This window comes from Heliangelus exortis, chromosome 26, assembly GCF_036169615.1.
Source record: "Heliangelus exortis chromosome 26, bHelExo1.hap1, whole genome shotgun sequence".
Taxonomy (NCBI): Eukaryota; Metazoa; Chordata; class Aves; order Apodiformes; family Trochilidae; genus Heliangelus; species Heliangelus exortis.
In genome coordinates this window covers 1,465,330-1,489,895 of record NC_092447.1, presented here as the reverse complement: position 1 = coordinate 1,489,895, position 24,566 = coordinate 1,465,330, and the positions used below count along the sequence as shown (strand labels likewise).

Genomic DNA, 24,566 nt, shown 5'->3' with positions numbered 1-24,566 from the left:
TCTCCTCTCAGCCATGGGGCGGGGGTTTCCCCCTCACTGCCCCCCGGCAGCTCGCGCTGTGGCCGTTAACGGTCGCGCAGTGCCGGGAGGAGCTGCAAGCGCCCGGCAGCCTGGGGACAGGGACCTGGTGGATAGGGACAGGGACCCGGGGGATAGGGACAGGGACCCTGGGGAAGGGACTTAACCCGCTTGTTGGAGGGGGTTGCTCCGGGGAAGTGTGGGGAGACGACCCGGCTCCCTCTGGCCAAGGCCTCGCACCGTGCGCCACGTCCCTCAGGACCTCCGGAAGCCCGTGCTGGGAGCCGCCATCTCCAGCACCCACCCCTGCCCTGACCCTGCCCGGAGAAGGAGCTCGCAGAGGTATGATTTGCTGGTTTTTAATGCTTGGCGGTTGTGCAAGATAACCGTGTGCACATTGTGGTGGTGTTTTGTTGTTGTTTTTTGTTTTGTTTTTTTTTTTTTGTCAGGCAGCGATGACAAGCAACACGCAAAAATGTGACGAAAACAGAAATAAACGTAAAAAAGAGGTGGAGGTGAGCAGGGAGGGAGGGAGGAAGGACCTGGACTCGTCTGGGCACAGGGAAGGGAGGAAATCCCTCACCCCAGGGCCTTCCCTGACATTCCTGTGCCAAGGAGAGAGGACAGAGGGCTCCATGTCAGGTTGTGTAGTTAGGGGAAACATCTTTGACTTTCTTGTGAGGAGAGACTGTAAACTTTCTCTTAGTCTTAGACAAAATCGGGTATGCACTGCAGCATGGTTATGTACGACTTCAGAGTCAGCTTCTGAAGTACACCACCTTTTTTTGATAAAAGCAATGATCTCAAGCTGGTGCTTCCTGCTCTCCTTGCTGGCCCTGTGTGCAAGATTTGGTGTTGATGCTGGGAAGCCAATAAATAACACCTGCACTTTCTCTGAAAACAGTCTCTCAAAATCTTTTTAAAACTTTTCTTCAGTTTATTTCTCTGTGCTAACTTGTTTAAAGTCCTAGAACTTGTATTTTTTTTTTATGTGCTCTGTTATTAGAATGAAGCTTCAGAAAATCCTCAGTTGCCGTGCCTTGAGAAAACAGATGTGGCTTTTTCTGAGAGCTCACAGTCCCCTTACAAACCTGAACCACTGGAAAAAGTTGTAAATGGTGATGTATTAAATATACTGAAAGTAACTTGCTTAGATGCTGAGATGAAAAGTCATTCATATGTTGAAATAAAATTACTTTTTTTTTTCTTTTGACAGAGATGAACAAAGAAATTATGAACTTGTTGTCAAAATATGCTCAAATTTTAAGGCAAGTTAACTTTGTCTTTTTTGTACAGCACTTTTCTAACTTCTCTAGATAAAACAGATTCCTGTGGCTGCAGTTCAGGCAAAATAGCACTGAAAAGTGTCCAACACAGATCTTGATATTAACGTGCTGTGTTTTGGTATGAGGGAGAGCTAATTTGGTCAGAAACTGAGTACTGGTAGATAACACATTTTTAAGAAGAGCATAAAAGCAGTTCTAAGTAGAGAGAAAGCTCATGGAATTAGTATTGATTTTAACAACAGATTTTTTCAATTAAGTGAGAGAGCAGCAGTGGATGCATCTTATGTCCAAGAACTTGATGGAATCTTAAAAGAAGCGAGGACCATAGAAACCCACTTAAAACAGAAAAAGGAGAGTCTGAAACAGAGATTCACTGTGGTTGCAAGTACTCTACAAAGTTGAACGGAGCTTGTTAGACTGCAGAAATACAGAGTAAAACTTGTGGTGTGTTTTATATACTAAAATATAAACTATGATGAGTGATACAATGAATATTTCACAAACGTCTTATGTAAATATTTGTAGTAGTTCAGAAAACTTTCACCACTTAAACAGCAATTTATTTTTAGATAAGTAGATAAAACACATAGTGTAGTGGTAGTTAGTAAAAAAAAAAACAAACTAAATATATATTTAAAACCCTATTAACTCCAAGAGATTCTACACATTAAAACATCTTTTTTTACTTGTTGAGCCTTTGTTTAAGCTGTCCTATCCTTCCATCCCTAGAAAATATTGGAAGCATTTGAAAAAGAAAGCAGAATGGATTTTGCATTCCCTGGCTGTAGAAGTTCCCTACAACTGAGGTCTGAAGCAGCCATGATATTTCTGATCTAAGAACATTCTTTCTTGTATTGTTACAACCAGTCTTTTACTCTAGAACACAGTATAGAAAGTTTTCTGTGAAACACAGAATTTTGCAGTATAAGTGGAAAAGGACCTCATTTGTCGATACTAATGGTTTTCTGTTCTTTTTCTTTCTACTTAGGAAAACATTTTGGTGTTGAAGCATTAGTATAATGTACTTGTAATCCTATTTCCATTTTGTTTCCTAATATAAACAGATTGAAGAGATCAGCTTTGAAATAAGAGAGTTCTCTTAAGAATACTACTTTGGGAAATGCATAAAGAGATACAAAGTCTTAATTTGAAAATATATTTTAGTGCTTTACAGCTTTTCAAATGAAACCAAGGCCATTTTGATGTGAACATAAAAGCACATTATCAAAATGTTGCTGGTAATGTTATTTCAAAAAATAGATAATGTAAACAGAATATAGAATTACACTGCTTTTTATATATTATTTACTTTAGATGCATCAGTATTGTTTGTTGTAGATCCAGTTTGTTTGAGGATGCTAGTGGAGTTTTTTGAGCACTTTTTCTTTCTGTTATTTGACTCTGTTTAAAAAAGCAAAAATGTGCAAAGCATCATTTGTACAAATTGTGAGGCTAAGGTAATAAAAAAAGTGCAGGCTAGTCCTGTTGCTAGCCTAAGACATATCTGTACCCCAGTACTATGTCTTAATTTTCTCTTTCAATCCTTTCAGACTTTTCAGTCCTTCTTTTCCCCTTTTGTTAGCTAAAAGTCACATGCTAATGTGCTATGTATCAAACTGATACTGCTTAAAACAAATAATGAGGGAAACTGGACATCTAGGGTGAGATTTTCCAAGGTATTTAGATACTAGGAATGCATCTGTGTGCTTAGTAGGATTTCCAATGTCCCTAAGCATGTAAGCATCTTACATGCTTAGGAATTTTTGAAAATCCCATAAGGTGCCTACTTGCATCTTTAGTATTTAGAGGCTTTCTAAAATCTTGCCAGCAGCCCACATCATATTTTACCAGTCTCTTACTTTCTCCTAATAATCACATCTCATTTTGTAATGCTGCTTAAGCAGAAGAAAGTAGGAGAGAAATAGAAGATGATTTTGGAAGCTGAATTTTCTGTAATATTGTGCTAAAAAGTCTATATCCATAATGTTAACAAAAAGCAGAGCTTTAAATTGTCATCTATGAAGTGTCTGAATTCAGGAATTTACCTATAGTTGTGTATGTGTTTCATTGCTGTTAAATATCTGCCTGTTACCAAAGTCAGAAGCTTGCTGCATTTTATCTGTTTATGCTTGGGAAAATTATGCAACTTTCTAAATCTCCTGGGTGTAGATCATTTAAATTTAGTTTACAAAGCTAATAAACCCAAACTGCAAAACTTTGCCTCTTGTATTGTTAAGAATCAGAACTTAGAAAACCATTGGCTGACATGATCTCAGTTTCTTCTCTGAGGGGATCCAGAGATCACAGACCCACAGTGTCCACTTACTCCTTGCTCTCACACACAAACTCCTTCCTGTCCATAAGGAGCTTCCATAAGTACTTTGCTGCCCAAAAATGCAGTTTTTTTTTTTGTTGCCTGTCCCCCAGTGTTCCACCCTATCTATAGATACGGGATTTCTCATTACAAACATTTTTTCTTCTAAACAGAAAACATTTGTCTGCCCTGCTAATGTTTGTGCTCTGCCTGCCTCTTATGTATTTTGGGATTTATTGGGAAAACAAACCAAAGTTTTCACTGTCTCCCGGGGTGAAACTCAAAGCTCATTCATTCTGTCTCTGGGGAAGGAGCTGCTGCTGCCACCCAGCTGGCACCCATCCCATCACGATCGGCTTTCCAGTTTGACTGAAGCAGGTTTGAACAGAAAATTAATTGGCTTTAAAGCTGCCAAATCTGATCAGCAAAGCTCAGCTGGTAACTATGTTTTCTTTAAGCTTCTCCTCCTGGGGCTTAAGCTGCAGTACCTTAGTAAATTAGCACGAACATCTAAGATGACAGATCAGTAACAGAATATAAATGGATTTTAAAAAATAATGGGGAAACACCTTAAAGAAAGTTCTGGCCCTCTTGAAGTCAAAGGTTTTTTTTGACAGTGAGTCTTGCATTTTTAAGCTTGCTGTGAGTACCTCCACAGTCTGGGAAGTGTGAGTGATGAAAAACTAATACTCAGTTCCTCTTGCTGTTTTATTATTTAAGACATAAAAGCAGAAAATAATCGATAATGCAGAGACAGCTTAGGTATTCAGTGAAGATAATTCTTCCCTGGGAAAGGGCTAATAGTGACTGCTTACTTAAAATGAAACCTTTTGCACAAATGTAGCAATGTGGATGAATTAGAAAAATACCTGATTGACTAATTAATAGATGTGTTCAAGGCTCATGAGACTCTGTCTAGAACCCATCAGGATTCATCTTTGCTAATTGTAGGCTCTTTGTTGTGTCTTTGGAAAGCTGATGATGAAGGTGGAATTGGAAAAAGTGCAGAGAGGGTGTTTTACATCATCAGGGTGAAGAGCCATAAAAAAAGGAGGGCACAGAGTCATAAATCAGTCAGCCCATCTCCCATCCTGGAGAGGGTGTGAAGGAATTTCTTAACAATTGCTTTGTAATGATTTGGGGAACAACAAACAAACCAGAATTAATTTATCAGAGTAGCTGACTTAATATGGAAAAATGGCAGATTTATGATAACTGACACCATCCTGTATGATATGACATAAAAATAACAGCAACCAGGAACTGTGGGCTATGTGACTGAGTGAAAAATCAGTGAAAACTCGTTTTTTATGAAAGGTGAGCCCAGGTGGTATCTGTAGTGATCTGCTTCCAGCCCAGCTCACTCCATATTGATCCAACTGATGCAGCAGGAGGACAGCAGAGAACGCAGTTCCTTTTTCAAATTGCAGAAGTGAGGAGCAAATGCTACCAGTAACATATTTTTAATATCAATAACAAAGTCATAAAGGGTGAAGAAAAAGTGTTCTGTGAAGAGTTCATGGAATCATAATTGTTTAATTTAGAGAAAACCCAGCTCAAGGGAAGGCATGGGAACAGGTAACTTACAGAGGGGACAGTACTCAGGTGTGCACTGGAACTTGCAGAAAGGACAAGGAGAAATCAGCTTAATTTGCAGCAAGAAGATTTAGGGTGAGTAATAATCTGTCCTGTTTTAAGGACAGTGGAAAGGGCTACCTGGAACACTGTGTTTGCTGCCTGGCTGTGTCAAAGGATAGGATAGCTCCTAGGAGCTGCTCAATAACATGAAAAAAAAAAACCATCACAGTCTGCAGGGAGCTGCAAACAGCACCTTCTGGCACCCCAAAGATAAGGACCCACCTAAGGTCCATCTCAGCCTAAAACAGCAGAGCATGGGCTCTCCCTGCTCCTTCCCCAGCTGATTTGCTTCTCTGATCTTCTGTGGCCATGAGGCTCTCTGAGGTGCTAAACGGTTAATCAGATTTTCAACCAAAATGAAGAAAGAGCATTTTTTTGACAGGTGAAAAAGGGCAGACAAGAATTTTTAAAAGAATTGCCTTGAAGCTTGGCTTCCACAGGACACGGACACATCTCTGCTTCTCCTGTTTCATCTCATTTCCCCAGCTACAACTGGCAAATAGCAACGAAATGGTAATGTATGCTTTAATGTATGCTTTAATGTATGCTTTAATGTATGATTTAATGTATGCTTTAATGTATGATTTAATACATGCTTTCACTGGTTCAGGCCCCAGAGGGTCCGAGTGCTCCTGAGCTGCTGCCCCACGCCCTGGGGCTGCCTGCCCTGGCTGCAGCAGTGGAGGGCAGCAGGCAGCAGGCAGCAGGCTGGGTGGATGGATGGATGGCTGGATGGATGAATGGTTCTGCCAGCCTCAGGCACTCATTCCTGGCTTTTATTCTGAAGTGATGATGTCAGGCAGCTCTCTCCACCAGCTCCATCAGTGCTGCTGCACAACGCTATCACCCTGGCACCGATACCTTTGCCTGGACATCTCCGACCTGATGCCTTCTCCCGAGCAGAATATGCTTTTCAAAATGCTTCTGTCTGCCATCAGCTTCCTGCTTGCTAGTTTGAAGTATTTCTTCTTCTCTATGATGCAATTCATTCCAGGTAAAATATATAAACAAGCAAATGTTTCTATCCCGTCATGCTGGAAAGGTTTTTTCTTTTGCTGTCAAGAGCTGACACGGGGAGGTCGAGAAATTTAATTTCTATTGATCAGAAAATAGGAGCTAAGCGATTGGAAGTGTTTGTTAGACAGAAATCCTCTGTTATTTATTGAAAAGATGAACAGGAGAGGGAAGGACACTGCGCAGACTGCCTGGGATTACTAGCAGATACTGATGGTTTAGAGCTGGGAAAGCAAGAGGCAGCAGATTCTCTCTGGAAGGCAGCCTGCTGTGTAAGTGGGCTGTGAAAGGGAAAGGATGTTTAGAGCAGTGATATTACTGAAGCTTTGATCTGAACCTACAAATGGGAAACTCCTCCGAGGGGTTTTATGGCATCACTGTACCCTGCACTACTGTGCAGCTCGAGCTGTCTTTTTGGAGGGTGTAAGAATGGGAGATCTGTTACCTCAGGATTTACTCAAATCATGACTTAATTCACTAAAATCTCTTTTCTTTGGTGGTGGTGTTTCCCTGCCCTTCAGAATCAGATTGCTTCTGGGGTACCCAAAGATCTGAGAGGTCCTCAAACCAGCCTTGTGCCACTGGAATACATTAATGGATACAAATTTTTTAATGCTTCTTTTTCACTGCACGTATTAGTAAGTGGGTGTAAGGTTGTGTCATCAGCTACCTCTGTGAGATTTTGTGTTTCCCCATCCACTGTTAGGGTTTTCTGTCCAACCCTCATTACTCAGAGCAGCTGGGGAAACTATTGCCAGATTTGTGGTTCCATTTTTTCTGGATATAAATAATAAATGCTATGACAACAGGCAGAGAAAGCATGGCACACAACTCTTTGAATGGACATGAACAAGCAATTCCAGGCTATGAAAAGTCTGTCTTTAGAAAAGGTTTGAGGAAAAGTTACATGTGCCAAAGGGAGTTTAAATCTTAAGCCTGTTTTTAAAGATTTGAGATAAAATGGAAATTATAGCCCAGAAATGAGATTTTTGTGGTGATTTTCAGGTATTATGTTCAGGCACATACAGTAAGGAAAAGAAGGAATGGTAGCACGTTATCTTCCTATGCTTCTCTCTTTGTCTCTGGTCTGGTAGGACTGGGTATTAACTTCCACATTGTTGTAGTTTATACCAAGTTCCAGATTATGTGTTGAAATGACCCTAACTAGCTGAATTCTACCTAGATCCGATTTCAGGAAGGATTACTAAGATGATCATGTGAATGGCAAGGTTATCACAGGAGAAGGAAAACGAAAAGAACTTGGCTTGCTTAGCTTAGGAAGTGATATGATTGCTCACCCTAAATACTTGTGGTAAACACCAGAGAGGGAGAACTACCAAGGCCACATAATAGTGCTGAATGTATATTCCTATGAATAAAAACTCTTCTGTAAATTCAAATGGTTTTTCTAATAGCTGGGCAACAAGGAGTCTTCCAAAGAGGAGAGGAGACTTTATACACAGACTTTCTGGGACTGCAGTTGGGTGGAGATGACCCAGGAGGTCTTTTCCAGCCCTGTTCAAGTTCTTTAGTGAAGTTGTTATTTCTGAACTGGATTTTCAGCTTCCTATGTACGTGTGGATATATTATGGGAACATAGCTTTAGTTTTAATAACTATTATACTTGGCTGCTTCCAGAATGCTGGATGCTGTTCTCATGGACATCTGAACTCAAGTTCTAACTTAACTGAAAATCTTAGTTGCAGTCTTTTTGTTTTCACTGCTTTCTTTGCAGGTTCAAAGAATTCCTTGCACAGCTCATTGAAAGAACAAATCACCTTCCACAGCCCCAGAGGTTTGCAATGCATCTCACCCTTAATCCAGACTGTAGAGGAGACCCCTCACCCCATCCCAGCAAAGATCAAAGGACATATTCCCAAATGGATTAATGGCAAACTCCTGAGGAATGGCCCTGGGAAATTTGAGTTTGGTGAAGAGAAGTAAGTTCAGGTTTGGTGAGTTTGTCTAAAGGTTCTGGTCTGATCTCTACCTAAAGCTAAAGGGCAGCCCTCTCAAATGTCTCACCTTTGTTTGGAGCTCCTAGTAGTTTGTTTTTAAGGTGAAGAAGAAAAGCCTCTGCTGATCATTCAGTTAAGGAGCGTTGCTCCCTCATCTGGAAACTCTCAGTGGGCTCTCAGAAAATAGGGACATGGTTAACTTATTCAGGTTGGAGAGGCTGAGCCACAGAGAGGCTGTGACCTACTCAGAGTGATCTAATGAGGGAACAGAGATGGGATTAAAGCAGCCACACTCCTGGACCTTTGTCATTAACACAAGTCCATCCCACGAGCACTCTGAAATCCAGGGCAGGATTTGTAAGGTTGATTGCACTAAACTGTGTTAACTGCTTTAGAAAAAAGTCCATCTCATTAAAAAAATACATATTAAAGTATTTCAAGACAGCTGCTGCCTAATGGAGTCTGCCATTCTAGCTAGCTGACAAACCTACATCTTCCTCCTGCAGAGCTGATGGCAGCAGCTGGCTCTAGCTGCTCATCTTCTCAGAGACAAACCAGGAGGTTTTCTCAAAGTCTCAGAGATTCTGTTTCAGGTAGAACAGAATCCTGCAAAGAGCTGAAAGCCAAAGGCTCCTTGTGCAGTTGGGCTTTCAGTAACAAATTCTAGTCTTTTACAGTAAAGCACAATTTCTGTTTCCTGTGCAGAAGTCTTCAGAGTGACTGGTTTGCCACTCTAGGTTGTTATACATAGAGTCCCTGAGGTCCACTTTCAAAAGCATCATAGGGAGCCCAAATCTCACTGAAAGTCAGTGCCTAACTTCAGGTCCCAGAGCTGCCAATATCCTTGATGTTTGGCTCAGTGTAAACATTTTCCCAGGCTCATCCCAGGGCAATGCACGTCGAAGTGTTTCTGCGTTCTGGGCATCAGATTCTTACAAACAACAACAAACCTAAAGGCGAGAGGGAACAGCATAGCAGAGCCATCCACTCTTGTTCTCTCATTTATCTCTTCTTGAAGGTTTAACCACTGGTTTGATGGCATGGCCCTGCTGCATCAGTTCCAGCTGGAGAACGGCTCCGTGCTGTACCGCAGCCGGTTCCTGCAGAGCAGCTCCTACCTCACCAACAGCCGCCACAACCGCATCGTGCTCTCCGAGTTTGGGACCCTGGCAATGCCAGACCCATGCAAGAGTGTCTTTGAGCGCTTCCTGTCACGCTTTGAGATGCCACGTAAGGGGATTATTAAGCCTTTTTTCCCGGGGGAACTTGTGGTTGGGTTTAAAGGGAGGCGTAAGGAAGCCTGAGAGGCCCATGCTGAGGCATGCCCATACCATTTCCTCAGAAAATGATCCCCTTGGAACAACGACAGGAAAATGCAAGTTGGTGTGAGGCTTAGCCAGGAGAGCCACGTTCAATTTAATGTTCTACTGCCTCTTCAGCTCACTCAGTTCCAGAGCTTGTTGAAAATTCCCAACAGAAATCTTTCCCCAGAGAAACCCCCGTGCAGTTGTGTTAATGAGCATTACAGTCTGCTGCTCCACCTGAGGCACAGCTTTGCCCTTAGAACACCTTGCCTGACTAAGCTTGTAGGTTAAGTGGGCTAATCCTCCCCTTCCTGTACTGGGGCACAGGAGATGATACGAGTAGGGTGAGAGAAAGCACTGCCTGGGCATGGAGGTGCATTGCCTCTGGGATCCAGCATACGTCAAGAGACAAATAGGCTTAAAGGCAAGCAAAGTACTTTCCATTAAAACCAGAGCACACCTCAAGTTTGCAACTTGTTGCTCATGTGTGTCACCATCTTCTGCTTCGGATCTGTCCCGAGGAGATGGACCCTGTCCTAATATGTCATCTCTACTCTTCAAACTGCTCATACTCAGAACCATCTCCATTCCCCATCTTCTTTCCAAGCTCAGCAGGTGGTGCCTGCACACCCTTGCTGCTTTGGCTCTACACATAGGTTGTTCCTCACTGCATGAACTGAAGTTCACCCCAGACACAGTGTTAGTTGCAGGAATCACTTTGTCCTTAGCCCTCCTCAGCCACCTGGCTAAAGAGTCTCAGCTTCCTTTGGAGCAGAAAGAACAACTCTGGCTGTTGTGCATGTGTAGCTTTCAAAAGCCACCTCAGATTTAAAAGTAAGATTTTTGTTAAGATTTTTGTTAAGATTTTTGTTAAGATTTTTGTTAAGATTTTTGTTAAGATTTTTGTTAAGATTTTTGTTAAGATTTTTGTTAAGATTTTTGTTAAGATTTTTGTTAAGATTTTTGTTAAGATTTTTGTTAAGATTTTTGTTAAGATTTTTGTTAAGATTTTTGTTAAGATTTTTGTTAAGATTTTTGTTAAGATTTTTGTTAAGATTTTTGTTAAGATTTTTGTTAAGATTTTTGTTAAGATTTTTGTTAAGATTTTTGTTAAGATTTTTGTTAAGATTTTTGTTAAGATTTTTGTTAAGATTTTTGTTAAGATTTTTGTTAAGATTTTTGTTAAGATTTTTGTTAAGATTTTTGTTAAGATTTTTGTTAAGATTTTTGTTAAGATTTTTCAAAATCAGATTTAAAGAGAATAGGGAGGAACAGTATTCCCTGTCCAGGCCCTGTCACAAAAAGAGTGTCGTGTCTCTGCCCTCTCCTCAGCCCAAGCTGTAACTTCAAGTCTTGTCTCTCATTTCCAGTCCTGTAAATCAATCGTGTCAGCCTTCAGATGGCTGTCAGAGGAGAGGACTTTGGTTTGGTTAGGGAGGGTGATATGCAGAAATAAGAGGTCAGAAACAAAGATGAAGTCTGACAATTACCTTCAATGATTTCCACAAGAACCAGTCCTTCATCTTTTATCCTCACCTGTGCAGTTTCCTGAGTGCCTTTGTAGATTAGTGAGATATTTCTAATCAATCACAGAGGGATTAGTGTCATTGCAAACAGGTTAATTTGTTTAAACATGTCTATCCTGCTATAATGTGACCTTAAATAATGTGAGCTTAAACAGAGCTGTGTATGACTCTGGGATTTGGTTTCAGAACCAAGTGACAATGCCAGTGTGAACTACGTTGTGTATAAAGGAGATTATTATGTCAGCAATGAGAACATCTTCATGTACAAAGTGGACCCAGAAACGCTTGAAACGAAGGAAAAGGTATGGGCAGGTGGGACAGGGGGGGTTGGTACAGGAGAATCACTCCTTGCTATTTCTAAGAGCAGCAAAGCAAAGAGAGTTAACAGTACTCACAGTTGTACCTTTCCCCTAACTGTTCCTTCTAGCTGTAGGCAGTGGACCCAAAGTGTTTTCTCTGAGAGGAAATACCATCAATTCCCTACAGGTGCTTTAAGAAAAATTTGGTGATTTTTTGAGGCAGTGACTGTGCCTCCATGCATGTCTGTGTGTGGTTATTACATGGGATCCTGGCTAACATTCCCTCGTGTCTGCTCTTCTGCCATAAGGAACATCCATGTCTCCCAGGGAAATGGATAGTGCTTTTAGTCCCTCTTTTAGTGGTAGCACTAACACAGAGAGAAACATAGTGAACTTTTAAGGATTTCAGGAAGATTGCAGACAAAATGAAGGCTTAAATCCAGATCCCCCATTAGGGCTGTAATCACCAAGTTAGTCTTCCTCAGACCTTAATGAAACCAACATTTAGGAAGATTGGGACTTGCTACAGAGCAACAGGCAACTTGTATATTGGCTGAAAATCTGTGGCTTTTGCAGGTAGACTGGAGCAAATTTATTGCAGTCAATGGGGCCACTGCTCATCCTCATTATGAGCCTGATGGGACAACTTACAACATGGGCAATTCCTATGGAAAAAATGGTAAGGATTGATATGACCAGGCCTGGCTTGTGGATGGGGTGTACAGACTTCTGCTTGCTTCAAGGAGCAGTTGTTGAAGGAACTTCAGTGTCTAAAGAGGCCTTGAATTTGCTGTTTTTCTTTGATTCAAAATGATGGCAAGCTAGATTAGTTCTTTTTTTCAGGGTGTCATCACATCCCATAAAAGTGGCTTCTCTCAGCAATTACTTTCAGATGATTCTGATTTTGTTGTGTGAATATCCAACAGATTCCTCTCTTCATCTTTAATGGAAAACAATGATTTTCAAAATCCCATCTAGCACTGAAGCCTCATCTGAAGAATTTTGAGAACTAGCCACTGCCCTTTAGGATGATACCTTAGGCTGGTTCCACTTCACTGAATGGTTGCCCAGTTTTAGGCATTTTTCATTCTTGCTGCTTTCATTTCCTTTTGGCTTAAGCAATGTCTAGTTCTGCAGCACATGTTGTTTTCAGAAAGTAGACTCTAGATCATTATTCACATGTGCCATTCTTTCCTGCTCATATGCTCAGATGCATTAAATGAGTGCCAGTCATCACCAAGGCCCAAAGTTTTAATTTCCTTTTATACACAAACTATAAACTTGGATTTCTTCCTCATCCTGTTATCACAGACTCTGAAGTTACTACAAGGTATGCATTGCAGACAGTGAAAGTACATGGCAGTCTACCAGATCCTTCTACTTCCTTATTATTTTTCTATGTAATCCTCCTCTGATAGTTTTATTGACTTGGTAACTGCCTTTTTGTTTTCTGCTCTGTTCAGCTGTGCTGTGGTTCCAAGTATCCTAGAGAAACAGAAAGGATCAGAGCCTGACTTGGATTTTAGGAGCATTTCCAGCATTTCCAGTCTCACATCTGGGTGGTGCTGAACACCTTTTCTGCTTTCCAGGATCCAGGTACAACATCCTCCAGATTCCTCCACAGAAGTCAAACTGTACTGACACATTAGAGGGAGTCAAAGTGCTTTGCTCCATTGCTCCAATGAATCAGATGAAACCCTCCTACTATCACAGCTTTGGTGAGAATGTTTCCTATCTCAGACTCAGAGGATTTATCCTGCTGGGAGGCAGAAAGGGCTGTTCACTGCCCTCTGCCCCTGAGGTTATCAGGTTATTTGCCTAAGGATATCTCCTTCCTTTTCTTTTCAGGAATGAGTGAAAACTACATCATTTTCATTGAGCAACCCATCAAACTTAATCTGTTGCAGATTGTCACTTCCAAACTCCGTGGGAAAGCCATTTTTGATGGAATAAGCTGGGAGCCTCAGTTCAATACTTATTTCCATGTGGTGAATAAGCACACTGGGGAGGTGGGTGAATCCTGCCAGCTTGGATGCCAAGAAAAGAGTGCTGGGCAGCAGCCAGCTGCAGGAATAAATCCAGGAGTTACTGCAATACAGGCTTTATAAGCAGGGATGTAGGTTTATTAGAAATGTGATAACTTCATGCAGTTTCCTCTCTTTGCCAGCTCTCAAAGAGCAGGCAGAAATAAACAATTTGGGGCTCCTGGGACTGCAGCAGAGTTCTTAAATGCTAGAGAGTGTAAAAAGTTCAGCCATCACCTGGGAATGATGCTGTAAGGGTGGAGCCATGGCAGTGAAGGTCTGGACTTCTTTTTTTAAAGCAACCATACTGCAGTTACCCAAGGGCACGAGACAAAAAACCAAGAATGAAACAGGGAAGACAAGAGGAGTCTGTGAGGGGCAGGAAGGCTCCTTGGAGAAGACATTCAGCCTCTTTTCTGGTCACTGCAGGTGCTGCCAGGGCAGTGGTACAGTAAGCCCTTTGCTTCTTTCCATCAAATCAATGCCTTTGAGGATCATGGCTGTGTGGTCCTTGATCTGTGCTGCCAGGATGATGGAACAACTCTGGCTACTTACAAACTGCAGAACCTGAGGAGGAGTGGAGAAGCTCTGGATCGAGTAAGAGCTCTGTGTGTGTGTTGTGGAGGGGCTGGAGGGGCCCTGTGCTGGTGGAGAAACTTTCCTCAAGCAAGGTGTAATGGGGGATGTAAACTGGGGAGAGAAAGCAAGGCTGTATGGAAAAAACTGAAATTAAGACCTGTTGAGATGCTGGTATTTTCCTTTCCTTTTAAATCTCTTAGCAGATAATCTCCCTGGGGTGTTTCTGTGAAGCTTTTAAAACTGGTGTGGGGGACACATCTCCATCAGCCTGCCAGAAGTACTTGTGTTTTAAAATCTCCTTTTTAAAGATACTTATTCTCCATATCCCTGTGTTATAACTTTTTTTCACCAGGTTAGGATTGAAAGTTAGCTTTTGTATTATTTCTAAAGGGCAAAATAAAGAGAAACCCTGATGTTTAAAGGCATTACTTCAGAAAACCAACCTTTATTATGTGAGCCACAGAAACACAAAGGTTACAAGAGCCCCTGCGTTGTTGCTCACATTTGCCTCAAAACTTGCACTCATAAATCATAAATCACTCATAAATCACTTTTTATGTCCAGCTCTGTCAAAAGCACAACTTAAAGCTGAGTAAGAGGCATTATTTTGCATAAATCATACACTACAAAAGTGGGTGTGCTTTCAATCTCCTGTGCTGCAGGTGTGTTCATTGGAAACCCACCGTGTTGTGGGTGAAAATCAGGCATTTCTACAGCAAATCTGAACATCCTCTATGCTCTGAGCTGTCTAGAAGCAAGTCAGGTCTCATCTGGAAACCTATAGCTGGGTCTCCTTAGGGTAATTTTGTTCTGCTTTCCCTTGTTGCTTTTTTTTTTCAAGGCTGTGGTGAACAGGAATTCAAGCCCAGCAAAGTGTTAATGGGACCATTTGCTTTGCAAACTGATTCTAATTTTTGTTTAGCCCTTTCTGAGCACAGAAGAGCTGCTATTTGATCTGTCTGAAGGTGTCCTTATGTCAACATGTGTTCCAACACCCACTTTGTTTAGCTGACAAGTACTACAGCCAAGTGCAAGTCATTTCAGAACAGAATCTGAATTTTTGGCTGCACCAGAAGACTGAGGCATGTCTGAGCATGACTTTTCTGTTTTCCCCAAATCATGCTTTTGCTTGCTGACTAAACCATACTTTTGCCTGGCAGAGTTCCCCAAGCAGTCTATTTGCCATGGCTATACAAAACATACATTTTGAAAACAGGAGTTCAAGAATGCTGAATGTCTGCCACAATTAGGGCAGATATTCCTCTCCTTTGTTCCCTGAGTAAATCCATCACTCTCCTAGACTTCCCAAACACGAAGTCCTGAGATTGGAAAGAGGATAATTCTGCAGTCTCACTCCAGGCACTGAGCAGAGGTTCAGCACCATCCTTCTGCTCAGTTTATAATCCAGGCTTCTCTAGAGACTGATGTAGAGCATTTAATCAGATATTTCCAGCCATTCTCTGCACTATTCAGCCCCCCATGAATTTCACACTGATTTTCATACCCAGCTCAGCATTAATTAGTGTGAAGGCAATGCTGACCCATTTTATTAATTGGTTTTTTTTGCTTCCTACTGTAAATGAACAAGCAGAGTCCTTACCCAAACTTGGTAAAACACAGAGCAGAAAGAAGAATGTGATTTTGGGGGTGGGAAGAATGCCTAAAACTTCAGAATTCCTCCTGAAAAAGGCACTTAGCCTGAAATGCCCCTCTCCTTTCCCAGTCACCATAACTTTCTGTCCCTGCAACAGATTTATGACTCCATATCCCGAGCTTTCCCTCGCCGCTTCGTGCTCCCTCTGCACGTGAACTCAGACACCCCTGTGGGTAAGGATCTGAACCCACTCCCTTACACATTGGCAAGGGCTGTGAAAGATGCAGATGGCAAGGTATGTGTTAGAGACTGGTGTGATGTCTGTGCTGAGATTGCCTCCAACTCCTGTTACCCTGGGCTAGTACCTTCTCTCGTCCACCAAGCAAGTTTGGTCATTACTGAGATGGGACTTGGTGTTTTAGTACAAAGATCACCATGTCACCTGAAATGAGAGAGGTGGTGACTACCAAAAATGGATTATGAGCTGTTATAGTAATTGGCCAAACTTCAGCTTCTTTGTTAACAAAATCCTTCATGCTTTCACCTGGGCACAGAACTGCCCTTTGCTTCCAAGACAGGGTGTTTGGTGGTATAGAACTGGCGTTGTCTGCTCTGAGAGGAGCTGTAGCTGTGTTACACATAGTGCTGGACTCAGGATTTTCTGAGCTAGCAGTGCAGGAAGACTTGGACTTGCTCCTGCTTTTCACATACAACTGATCCTTGAAGTTTCCAAGGTCTGGGATGTTTAGTTCTTTGGGTAAAAGAGATGAGGCAGCCAGGTTTGGATTGGTGCCTCCACCTTTCCCCAGTGGTTGTGCAGTGGGCACAAATCAGCTCTTCTGCCCACTCAAAGCTAAACTCTGTAATGCATGTAAAACTCTGTAAAGCTCATTCTGTAATGCATGCTCCTCCTAGGTCTGGTGCACACATGAAAATCTTTACTCTGACGACTTTGAAAAGTTTGGGGGCCTGGAGTTCCCCCAGATCAACTACTCCCGGTGCAATGGGAAGAAGTACAGGTACTTCTATGGATGTGGCTTTCGGCATTTGGTTGGGGATTCCTTGGTCAAGGTTGACATAGAGACCAAGAATTTCAAGGTGAGGTGAAGTGAGATTTTTTTTTTCCTTCTTTTTTTTTTTTTTTTTTTTTTTCCAGCAAAGGGAGTCATTCCACTGAACTGGCCTGGAAAATGCATCCTTTACTCTTTAGGAGTCTTCTTTCAGATGGGTCTGGGATGACATTCTTAATTTTGCCTCCCAATTAGCACCTCATGAATGTGGCACACTCAGCAAACAAGAAGTTTTGGTAACACTTATTTTGCAGTGAGAATGCCTTGCTTCAGCAGAGCTTTGGGTTGCTGTAGCTCTGCCTGCAGCAGCTCTGCTCTCAGGGGGGTTGGTGACAGCTCTCTCTGCTGCCAGGGCACAGCATGCTCTGCACAAGGGTGATGTGAAGGTGCTAGCTGGGATGCTGGTGTTTTCTGAGCTTCCAGCTTATCCCTGTGCCAGTGCAAACTGTAGGATAAAATGAGTGATAGGGACCCTTTTCACTGCCTGTTCCCATGATGGCACAATGGACATGCTGCCACAACAATGGCACCATCAGTGCCATTCTGCCTGGAGTCAGAAGCATTAATTAAAAGGTTGCACTATAGGTTTCTTAGGGCACAGAGTGTATGCCTGGGTATCTCTGTGGGGAGCACTCCACTTGCAGCTCTGCTAATTGTAGTAGACAAGTACTAATGAAATGAAACACATCCCAATGTTGCTGTGCTTGTTAGATTTGGCAGGAGGATGGATGCTACCCCTCAGAACCTGTGTTTGTGCCAGTGCCCAATGCCATGGCAGAAGACAGTGGAGTCATCTTGTCTGTGGTGGTCTCCCCCACTGAGGTAACTTGGTGCTACTGGTCTGTCAGTCACACAGTGTGAGGTAGAATTTCTAAACCACAAAGCTGAATGTGGGGCTTTCTGGCAGGTAGTCCTAGCATGCATTCCCCAAGGCCTGTGCCTCTGCAATTGCCAAGCACAGCCAGGAAAGCTTCGAGTAGGAATGTTCCCTGGAATGTCAGAGTTGCTTGAGTGGCACCTGTGAGTGCCAGAGCTTCTGGCCAAGTGTTTTACAGGTTTATCTGTATGCTCTGGTTGTACAGTTGGGCTCTCTCATGTCTTACAGACTTAGTGGGTTGGACAGTGGCAGCTCAGTGTGGGTATTCATTCTTCCTTTCCATCCTGCAGAATCAAAGTGCTTTCCTGCTTGTCCTGGATGCAGAGACCTTCAGAGAACTGGGCCGAGCAGAGGTCGCAGTGCAAATGCCTTATGGGTTCCATGGTATCTTTACCTCCCACTGACTGAAGACCTTGTCAGCTCATCTAACTGCTTCCTTTTACCTCCCACCTTTGCATTCTGTAAACAGCAGCAGTTCACAAAGCCTGCCATGCTTTAAGGCTTCCAAGGGACAAAGGGGAAAGTCTGATGACCATCCCCTTCCCTTGGCAGCAATGCACCCAGAAGGGAAGAGAATGTCAGTGCTTAGGGCAGTGACTTTGGCTGAAGTGTGTAAAGAAGAGAGGAGTAAAGCCAAGTAGTAACAGGTAGGCCCAGTAAAGGGATGTAATTTCATCCTCATTGCATAAAGATTGCCTTCAGTGAACTCCAGAAAGTAGATGCACCCACAGAAGCTGTCCTTCCAGTGCTTTTCCTCTGTACACTAATAGATCCCTCAAATAAAACCTTGTGAAGTTTCTTCCTTTCTTTTCTTGCCCTCACCAGACCCAGCTTAGTGCTGTGCCCCAAGGGGCAGCAGCTGCAACCCTGGCACACACTTTATTATCTTATATGGTCCCATGGACATGCACAAGACATCTCCACCAGGCTCCTGCTGGATGCAGCTCTGCTGCCTGAGGTTTTCTGCCCTCCTCCCAGCTCAACAAGTATGAAACACACAACTCCCTTGGGGCCTTGGCATCCCTTTGCTCTGAGTTGAGCAGATCAGACCCAAGCACCCTTTTGGATGCTTGCTTCTTCATCCAGGCTCCTCCAGCTCCTCAGCTCTGAGGTGTAGGTGAAGAGTTGTGTTGAAGGAAGCCCCGTACAGACATTTACTTGCAGGGTCTTTAAGGACACTGCGAAGTGTCCTGTTTACAGGAGAATGGATTCCCCTCTTGGCTGAAGGAATTTTTATATTGCTCTCTTGTGAGAAGCCTGGAGAATGTTTTGTCACATGCTTGGCCAAAAACGTGCCCTGAGTTTTGAAGGAAAGTTCTTGCTTCCTATTTGCAAAGCTGCTTTGTGTTTTGTGGTTTGTTTCGGGGATTTTTTGGGGGTTTTTTTTTTTGACTCCCCATCTGGAGGCCAGCCCAGAGAACAGAACCAAATCAGAGCGGAGTCCCTGTACCCAAACAACCCAACTTTATCTCCTCTCTGACTTTTCTTCCACTTCCTTACAGGTCCTGGGGAAAGGCAAGGGAAAGAAGTGAGCATCACAGAGCCAGGGCTGCAGGCTGGGGAAGGCAGAGCTGCCGAAGCTGATCACTAGATGGCAAACACCTCCCGTTCCTGCTGTCCCAGCCGGGTCCCCTGCCTGTAAATTCCCACGTCAGCCACCGGAATTCCCCTCCTGCAGCCTCTCACACACAGCGGGGGGAAACAACCCCCTGGAATGATGCTGAGGAAGTGGGCAGAGCTCTGTCACCATTGCTGCCCCTTTTTAAATTTTCTTGGGGAGAGGCAGAGTCAGAGGTTCCCATGAAAACCCCGTGTAAGTGGAACAAGGCAGAGCTGCAGATCCGTAAATGCTCTGCTCTGCAAAGCCTGTTCTGGGTTTTTGAAGCTGTACTTCCAACAGCAAGCAATCCCTGCCCCTGGTTGGGTCCTGTGCACACAGGCTTTACACCACCACCTTCAGAGCTCTATTTTCTCCTGCTCCTCTCACGGAGAATCTGCCCTGAGGCTTGGATTTTCCCCACTCAGTCAAAGGTGCAGATACATTCTGTTATTCCTGGGGCACCAATGACTTCCAGGAATTAAGGGAACATGCAGATGTTCAAGCACTGCAGAACTGAGGTCCCACCCCCTCTCACCAAGCTTTCTGAGTATCAGCACACTTTATGGATCCCTGTTTGAACTCCATGAATGTTATTAACAAGTGCAGTCCTTCGAGTCTGTCAGGCTCACCCAGGGGGTCAAATTAGTTTGCTAAGATAGAAAGGGAATTCTAAATCAGAATTTGAACCAAGCTGAAAGGTTGGCTCGTTGGTACTCAGCAGCATCACTTCTCCCAGAACCATTGGACACAGATGAACAGCAATTTGCACTGGAAAATGTAATGTATGGTTTTCAGTCTCACATTCTGCTCCTTCAGAGCCGATTCTTCCTTCTCCTGGAAGCCCACGTAGAAATGTTTCATCTGCTGCTTCTTTCCTCATGGCAATCCCCATGATGTTGATAGCTGTTCTCAGAGACCTCCCAGTTTAAGCCAATGCACAGTGAAACAGCAAGAAACGAGCTGTCAGCAACTGGTGTGGGAAAGCGTTTGCTGCAGCAGCTCAAACCCATCAGAGCTGCTGCCATCCTCAGTTTTTATGGCATAGGTTTCAGGAGTTGCCATGCTGTAGAGACCCATTAAGCTCCTTTTTTTTTTTTTTTTTTGGGCTCACAGCTTCAGAGTTGTACACTTCCACCCACAATCATTCCCCAAATGAAATCCCAGCTCAGATGATCCCCCCCCTCCCCCCCGGTTTGGTGGGGCTGAAAGAGTCACTGCTCAACAGCCCTGTTCATTTTCTTTCTGTACCCCTTGCTCATACGAGTATCGCGGGCAGCAGACAGGAGCTGGGGACAAGGAGGGGACAAGCTGGTGACCATCTGGAAGCAGCCAGAACTTCGTCCACTTGCGCATCCCGGCTGGACCAGGCTGCCCCTTCCTGGGAGAGCCGCAAGGAGACCCCCGGCAGAACGGGTCAGGACCCCCCCGAACCGAGCCGAGGCACCGCTCCGCCCCGCAACCCGGATGGAACCCGACCCGCGCAAGCGCTGCCCAGCGCGGTTCCGCCATGGCGCTTCCCGCAGCGCGCCTGGCGCGGGTCTCCCGCAGCGTCTCCTTCAGCGCTTGCCACCGGCTGCACAGGTGAGCGGCACCGGCACCGCCGCTCCGGGATGCGGGCAGACCCGCGGGATCCCAGCTTTCCCCCCGGGATCCCAGTTTTTCCCCTCGGGATCCCGCCTTTCCCCCCCGGATCCCGCCTTTCCCCCCCTGATCCCGGCTTTTCCCCCCGGGAGCGTCCGTGGTGCGGGGGGGTGGTCGGGTTTGGAAGTGACCACTGCGGAGCCGGAGCCTCCCGGGTCTCCCTGGGCTCAGCTCGTTCCCTGCATCCCGGAGCATCCCGTCCTGATTTGGGATACCGGTGTTTAACTTGTGTTAAGGGGAAGGGAAGTTTTGGGTTGAAACGGGACGAATTCTGCACCTCATCTGCTGCCATTTGTCCTCGAAAATTCCGTATTCCTAAAGAGTGTCAGCCACTACTTGCAGTGGGCACTTGAATTTCTTCAAAAAAAAAAAAAAAGCTTCACAGAGGGAACTCGTCTTTTCTGCTTCTTGGGGAAGCTTCCTAAGCTTTGTTAGTTAATGATAAATAATCATCTGCATAGTTTGCTCCAGGCACTTCCTCCCAGGAGCCCCAGGGATTTGGCCATGTTTGTATGGGAGCAGCTGTTTGTGTTCATACAGAAGTGGAATTAGGTATTAGTTGTTATGAAACCTGCATATGTAAACACAAAACTAGAGAAAAAATACCCTGTTGGCAACAGCATCTTGTCATGGGCCAGATACTCACCTAGTTCCATTTGTGCCTCCTGAGTAGGAAAAGCTAATGGGTAAAATTTGGGAAAAGTGAATTGATGGAAGAGCTGGGAAGCCACAGACGTCTGCGATGGATCCTGAAACACTGTGTCTGTTTCTCACAGTAAATCACTGAGTGATGAAGAAAACCTGAAGCTGTTTGGGAAATGCAACAATCCAAATGGCCATGGCCACAACTATAAAGGTAAGGAGGTGATTTCCATGCTTATTCAGGTGCTCATGGCCAGAGGCTGCTCCCAGGCAGGCTGAGGATGGAGGAGGAGTAAAATATGGGAGAGCTGGACCAGTCTTGTGTCTCAGCTGTCTGCTGGGGCTTTTAGTGGCTGCTTTTGGGGTTTTTTTTAGAATTATAAGGAGCTCTCTGCAGCAGGAGGGTTGAACCATGGTGGAAACAAGGGGTTTAATCAAGGATTTGCATGCTATTAAGTAGGTAATAAATATTTATCTCAAAATATCACTTTGTGAGTCAGATCTGCTTGCTTATAATCTGCAAAATCATGGTGCTTTGGATGAAGATTTTTCTATGTAAAAGACATGCAATTTAAGCAGCCTACAGGCTTTACTTGAATATTATTTGTACAAGTTTTCCTCCTACCCTCTATACCCTGTGCACGTAGAATCACATCTTTCCAGTTCCTAGGCTGGCTCCTGGGTTAGCACTGTGCCTTGTAGGTACCCTGAAACCTCTGCTACAAAGCTACAGATCTGACCAGGGATGATAGGTTGGCAGATTGCTGGGCTGAAGATCTGTCTCTCATTTTAAAGCTGACATAAAAGCACAAGAGCTTCTGCTTTCCCACAGAAGAAGTACAGTGGTGCTGGGAGGGCTGCACCAGGCCTTGTAGGTTAGCAATGAGTGGGGTTGTTCATCCCAATCAGTTGTATTTTTTGTTATTAGGTTTGTGGTGTCATCGTGACCTGATATTTTCTTTTTTCCAGTTATAGTCACTGTGCGGGGAGAGGTAAGTGTGAGCAGCACTTTTTTCCCATTCCCATTCCCACAGGGATAGATGGGTCCCTGTCTTGCACAGTACTCAGGCTCTACCTCAGTTGCTGGGTTTCCCAGGGCATTTGTGGAAATGCTGTACAGAAGATTTTCCATAATCACTGCCTTAGGATTTACAGGGGACCATATTTAAGTCCAAGGCCCAGCTCCCAGAACATGGAGGCTCTGCTCAGATCTGGGGGGCACTTTTGGATGATTCCTGAGCCACAGAGAGACTTAGCACTTCCAGTAACAGATTCTCTGTGATCTTTTATCAGGGTATTTTGCCATACATAACTATAAAAGGAAACTCTGCTTTTGCAGTTGTTTTTCAGTCTTCATCCTGTCACTGTTCTGTGTATTCTGCAGAGGGAGTGGTTCAGGTAGTCCTTTGGTTTTGGTGGCTTCCAAGCAACTTTCTGAGCATTTCCAGTTCTATTCAGATCTGACAGTAAAATTCTAAAGCCTCTTCCTTCTGCATTCCCCAAACATTCTGTGAGCTATGGAGCTGATTTTGTTCCTGGGGCTGTGCCTTCTCCAGATGGGAGGATGATTCTCTGCTTTGTCCCTGCTTGTTCAACCCAGCATTTTAGTGCCTGTTTTGCTACTTATGGTTGTGCTATTAATTGAAAACCAAACATTTCAGTGAGTTTTTCCCTCCTGGTGTCAGCTTTTATGAGGCAGTGGAGTTGTTTGTGTCTTGCCTTTGGGAACATCACGGGTGTAGTGCTCAGCGTGTGAAGGTGAAAAGAAAATTTTCTTGTGGATTAGGTGTCCTGGGTGCCCAGATATTCTCAGTCTGGTTTGCACAAGCTCATGGCAGCCTTGGTAATCAGGATGTGTAGCTAGGCTACTAATCTCACTTTTGTTTTCCCTGCAGATTGACCCTGTCTCAGGAATGGTTATAAACCTGACAGACCTGAAAGAATACATGCAGGTAACAGCACTGCTTTCCTACTCATCCCCTGGGAGAATTGGATAGAGCTTAGCAGCTTGGTTAGTACCAGGGCAGAGACATGGGGAATAGATGATGGTAGGAAATAAACAAGAAATTAAAGAATGATTTAAGAATAAAATGCTTTAGCACTGTGATGTGTCTCCAGCTAGGAAGCTTACTGGGAGATGCAGGGCTCTTACACTTTTTTTAATGTATTGTTGCTTTACTCCAATCCCAAGTGCTTGGTAGTTTGAACCTCAAGTCCACTGTGTATCCAGGACAAGATTCCCTTACTTTTTTTTTCCTGCAGGAGGCGATCATGGAACCACTTGACCACAAAAACCTGGATAAGGACGTGCCTTACTTTGCTGAGGTTGTGAGGTGGGTGATGGAGACTCCTTGGGGCATCAGGGTCCAGGAACAGTCTTAAGGGCTTGGTCCTGAATCTGAAAGAGCAGCCTTGACCCCTGTGTGTGCAACACCCCAGTGACACAGATCTGTGCCTGTTGGGTGCTGCCTGTCCTGTGCCAGGATGGGTCCCCTGTACCCAGGAGGGCATCACTGGCCCAGGTCTGAGGAGCCCATCACATGGGCTAGCACTTGGCACATGAGTCTGTCCTGTGAACAGCCTGGGGAGACAGATTTGTCCTGTTAATTAAACCTCATTTCATCCATGGGTGCTGCTGAGGATTCGAGCCCCACTTGCATTCAGGGTGTCACCATGTGAAAGCTGCCCACGTGGCTCCCTGTGGCCTTTAGCATCCCCCCTGGCTACAGCTTCCTCAAATGTCATTGCTGTCAGTTCTGAATCTGCTCATGTTTTGCTCTTAGCACCACAGAGAACGTTGCAGTGTTCATCTGGGAAAACCTCAAGAAGCTCCTGCCCACAGGAACTCTTTATAAAGTCAAAGTCTATGAAACGGACCAGAACATTGTTGTTTACAAAGGAGAAGAGACAATCTCTGAGAAGTAAGATGATCCTCAGCTCAGCTGGTCAGAAAGGCTGCTGCAGAATCAGATCAGGGGGTGCCAATGGGTCCTGCATTACCTAAGGACAAATTACAGATGTTTCCCCAGGATCCTTGCAGCAGCTTGCACCTTGGGTTCTCAGGACTTGCTGATTTGTCTGCTTTTTCTCAAGATATTCCTGTTTTGCAAACCCAGACAACCAAGCTGATGTGAGGTGTACAATTGTGCCCTGGTAAATAAAGCAGCTTTCTAGAGAGGAGA

The 24,566-nt window shown here is 44.1% G+C and overlaps 2 protein-coding genes and 1 long non-coding RNA gene across 5 annotated transcripts; all 3 read left to right on the top strand.

The window, feature by feature from the left end:
• The first annotated feature begins 32 nt into the window (after positions 1 to 32).
• LOC139807797 (carotenoid-cleaving dioxygenase, mitochondrial-like) lies at positions 33 to 18,300 on the top strand. 3 transcript variants are annotated; one of them, XM_071769201.1, is made up of 16 exons: positions 33 to 360; positions 468 to 533; positions 1,025 to 1,136; positions 1,235 to 1,290; positions 3,930 to 4,056; positions 8,006 to 8,210; positions 9,247 to 9,458; positions 11,245 to 11,360; positions 11,934 to 12,036; positions 12,947 to 13,075; positions 13,206 to 13,366; positions 13,811 to 13,978; positions 15,712 to 15,849; positions 16,470 to 16,652; positions 17,336 to 17,446; positions 17,792 to 18,300. In XM_071769201.1, the coding sequence occupies exons 2-16, from the start codon at positions 474 to 476 to the stop codon at positions 17,903 to 17,905; spliced, it is 1,995 nt and encodes a 664-aa protein (XP_071625302.1). In that variant the 5' UTR covers positions 33 to 360; positions 468 to 473; the 3' UTR covers positions 17,906 to 18,300. The 3 variants fall into 3 exon arrangements, with proteins under 3 accessions (XP_071625302.1, XP_071625301.1, XP_071625300.1); XM_071769200.1 differs by lacking the exons at positions 33 to 360; positions 468 to 533; positions 1,025 to 1,136; positions 1,235 to 1,290; positions 3,930 to 4,056 and adding exons at positions 5,646 to 5,769; positions 6,073 to 6,250; XM_071769199.1 differs by lacking the exons at positions 33 to 360; positions 468 to 533; positions 1,025 to 1,136; positions 1,235 to 1,290; positions 3,930 to 4,056 and having other exon boundaries at positions 8,145 to 8,225.
• LOC139807802 (uncharacterized) lies at positions 1,673 to 3,519 on the top strand. The gene is made up of 2 exons (XR_011730687.1): positions 1,673 to 1,748; positions 2,034 to 3,519. It is a non-coding gene; the product is annotated as an uncharacterized lncRNA (long non-coding RNA).
• A 2,236-nt stretch (positions 18,301 to 20,536) lies between the features above and the next one.
• On the top strand, positions 20,537 to 24,566 carry PTS (6-pyruvoyltetrahydropterin synthase). The gene is made up of 6 exons (XM_071768945.1): positions 20,537 to 20,682; positions 21,519 to 21,598; positions 22,354 to 22,376; positions 23,280 to 23,336; positions 23,647 to 23,717; positions 24,168 to 24,566. Exons 1-6 carry the CDS (start codon positions 20,609 to 20,611, stop codon positions 24,307 to 24,309), a joined length of 447 nt encoding a protein of 148 aa, XP_071625046.1. The 5' UTR covers positions 20,537 to 20,608; the 3' UTR covers positions 24,310 to 24,566.

What these genes read in the sequence shown, in the direction of transcription:
- LOC139807797 (XM_071769201.1), top strand. Translation starts at nt 474, where the DNA reads ATGACAAGCAACACGCAAAAATGTGACGAAAACAGAAATAAACGTAAA. An exon ending in GTCACGCTTTGAGATGCCAC is followed by an intron (nt 9,459 to 11,244) that starts GTAAGGGGATTA and finishes ATTTGGTTTCAG; the next exon opens with AACCAAGTGACAATGCCAGT. An exon ending in TAGAGACCAAGAATTTCAAG is followed by an intron (nt 16,653 to 17,335) that starts GTGAGGTGAAGT and finishes TGTGCTTGTTAG; the next exon opens with ATTTGGCAGGAGGATGGATG.
- PTS (XM_071768945.1), top strand. Translation starts at nt 20,609, where the DNA reads ATGGCGCTTCCCGCAGCGCGCCTGGCGCGGGTCTCCCGCAGCGTCTCC. An exon ending in GCTTGCCACCGGCTGCACAG is followed by an intron (nt 20,683 to 21,518) that starts GTGAGCGGCACC and finishes TGTTTCTCACAG; the next exon opens with TAAATCACTGAGTGATGAAG. An exon ending in TACTTTGCTGAGGTTGTGAG is followed by an intron (nt 23,718 to 24,167) that starts GTGGGTGATGGA and finishes TTTTGCTCTTAG; the next exon opens with CACCACAGAGAACGTTGCAG.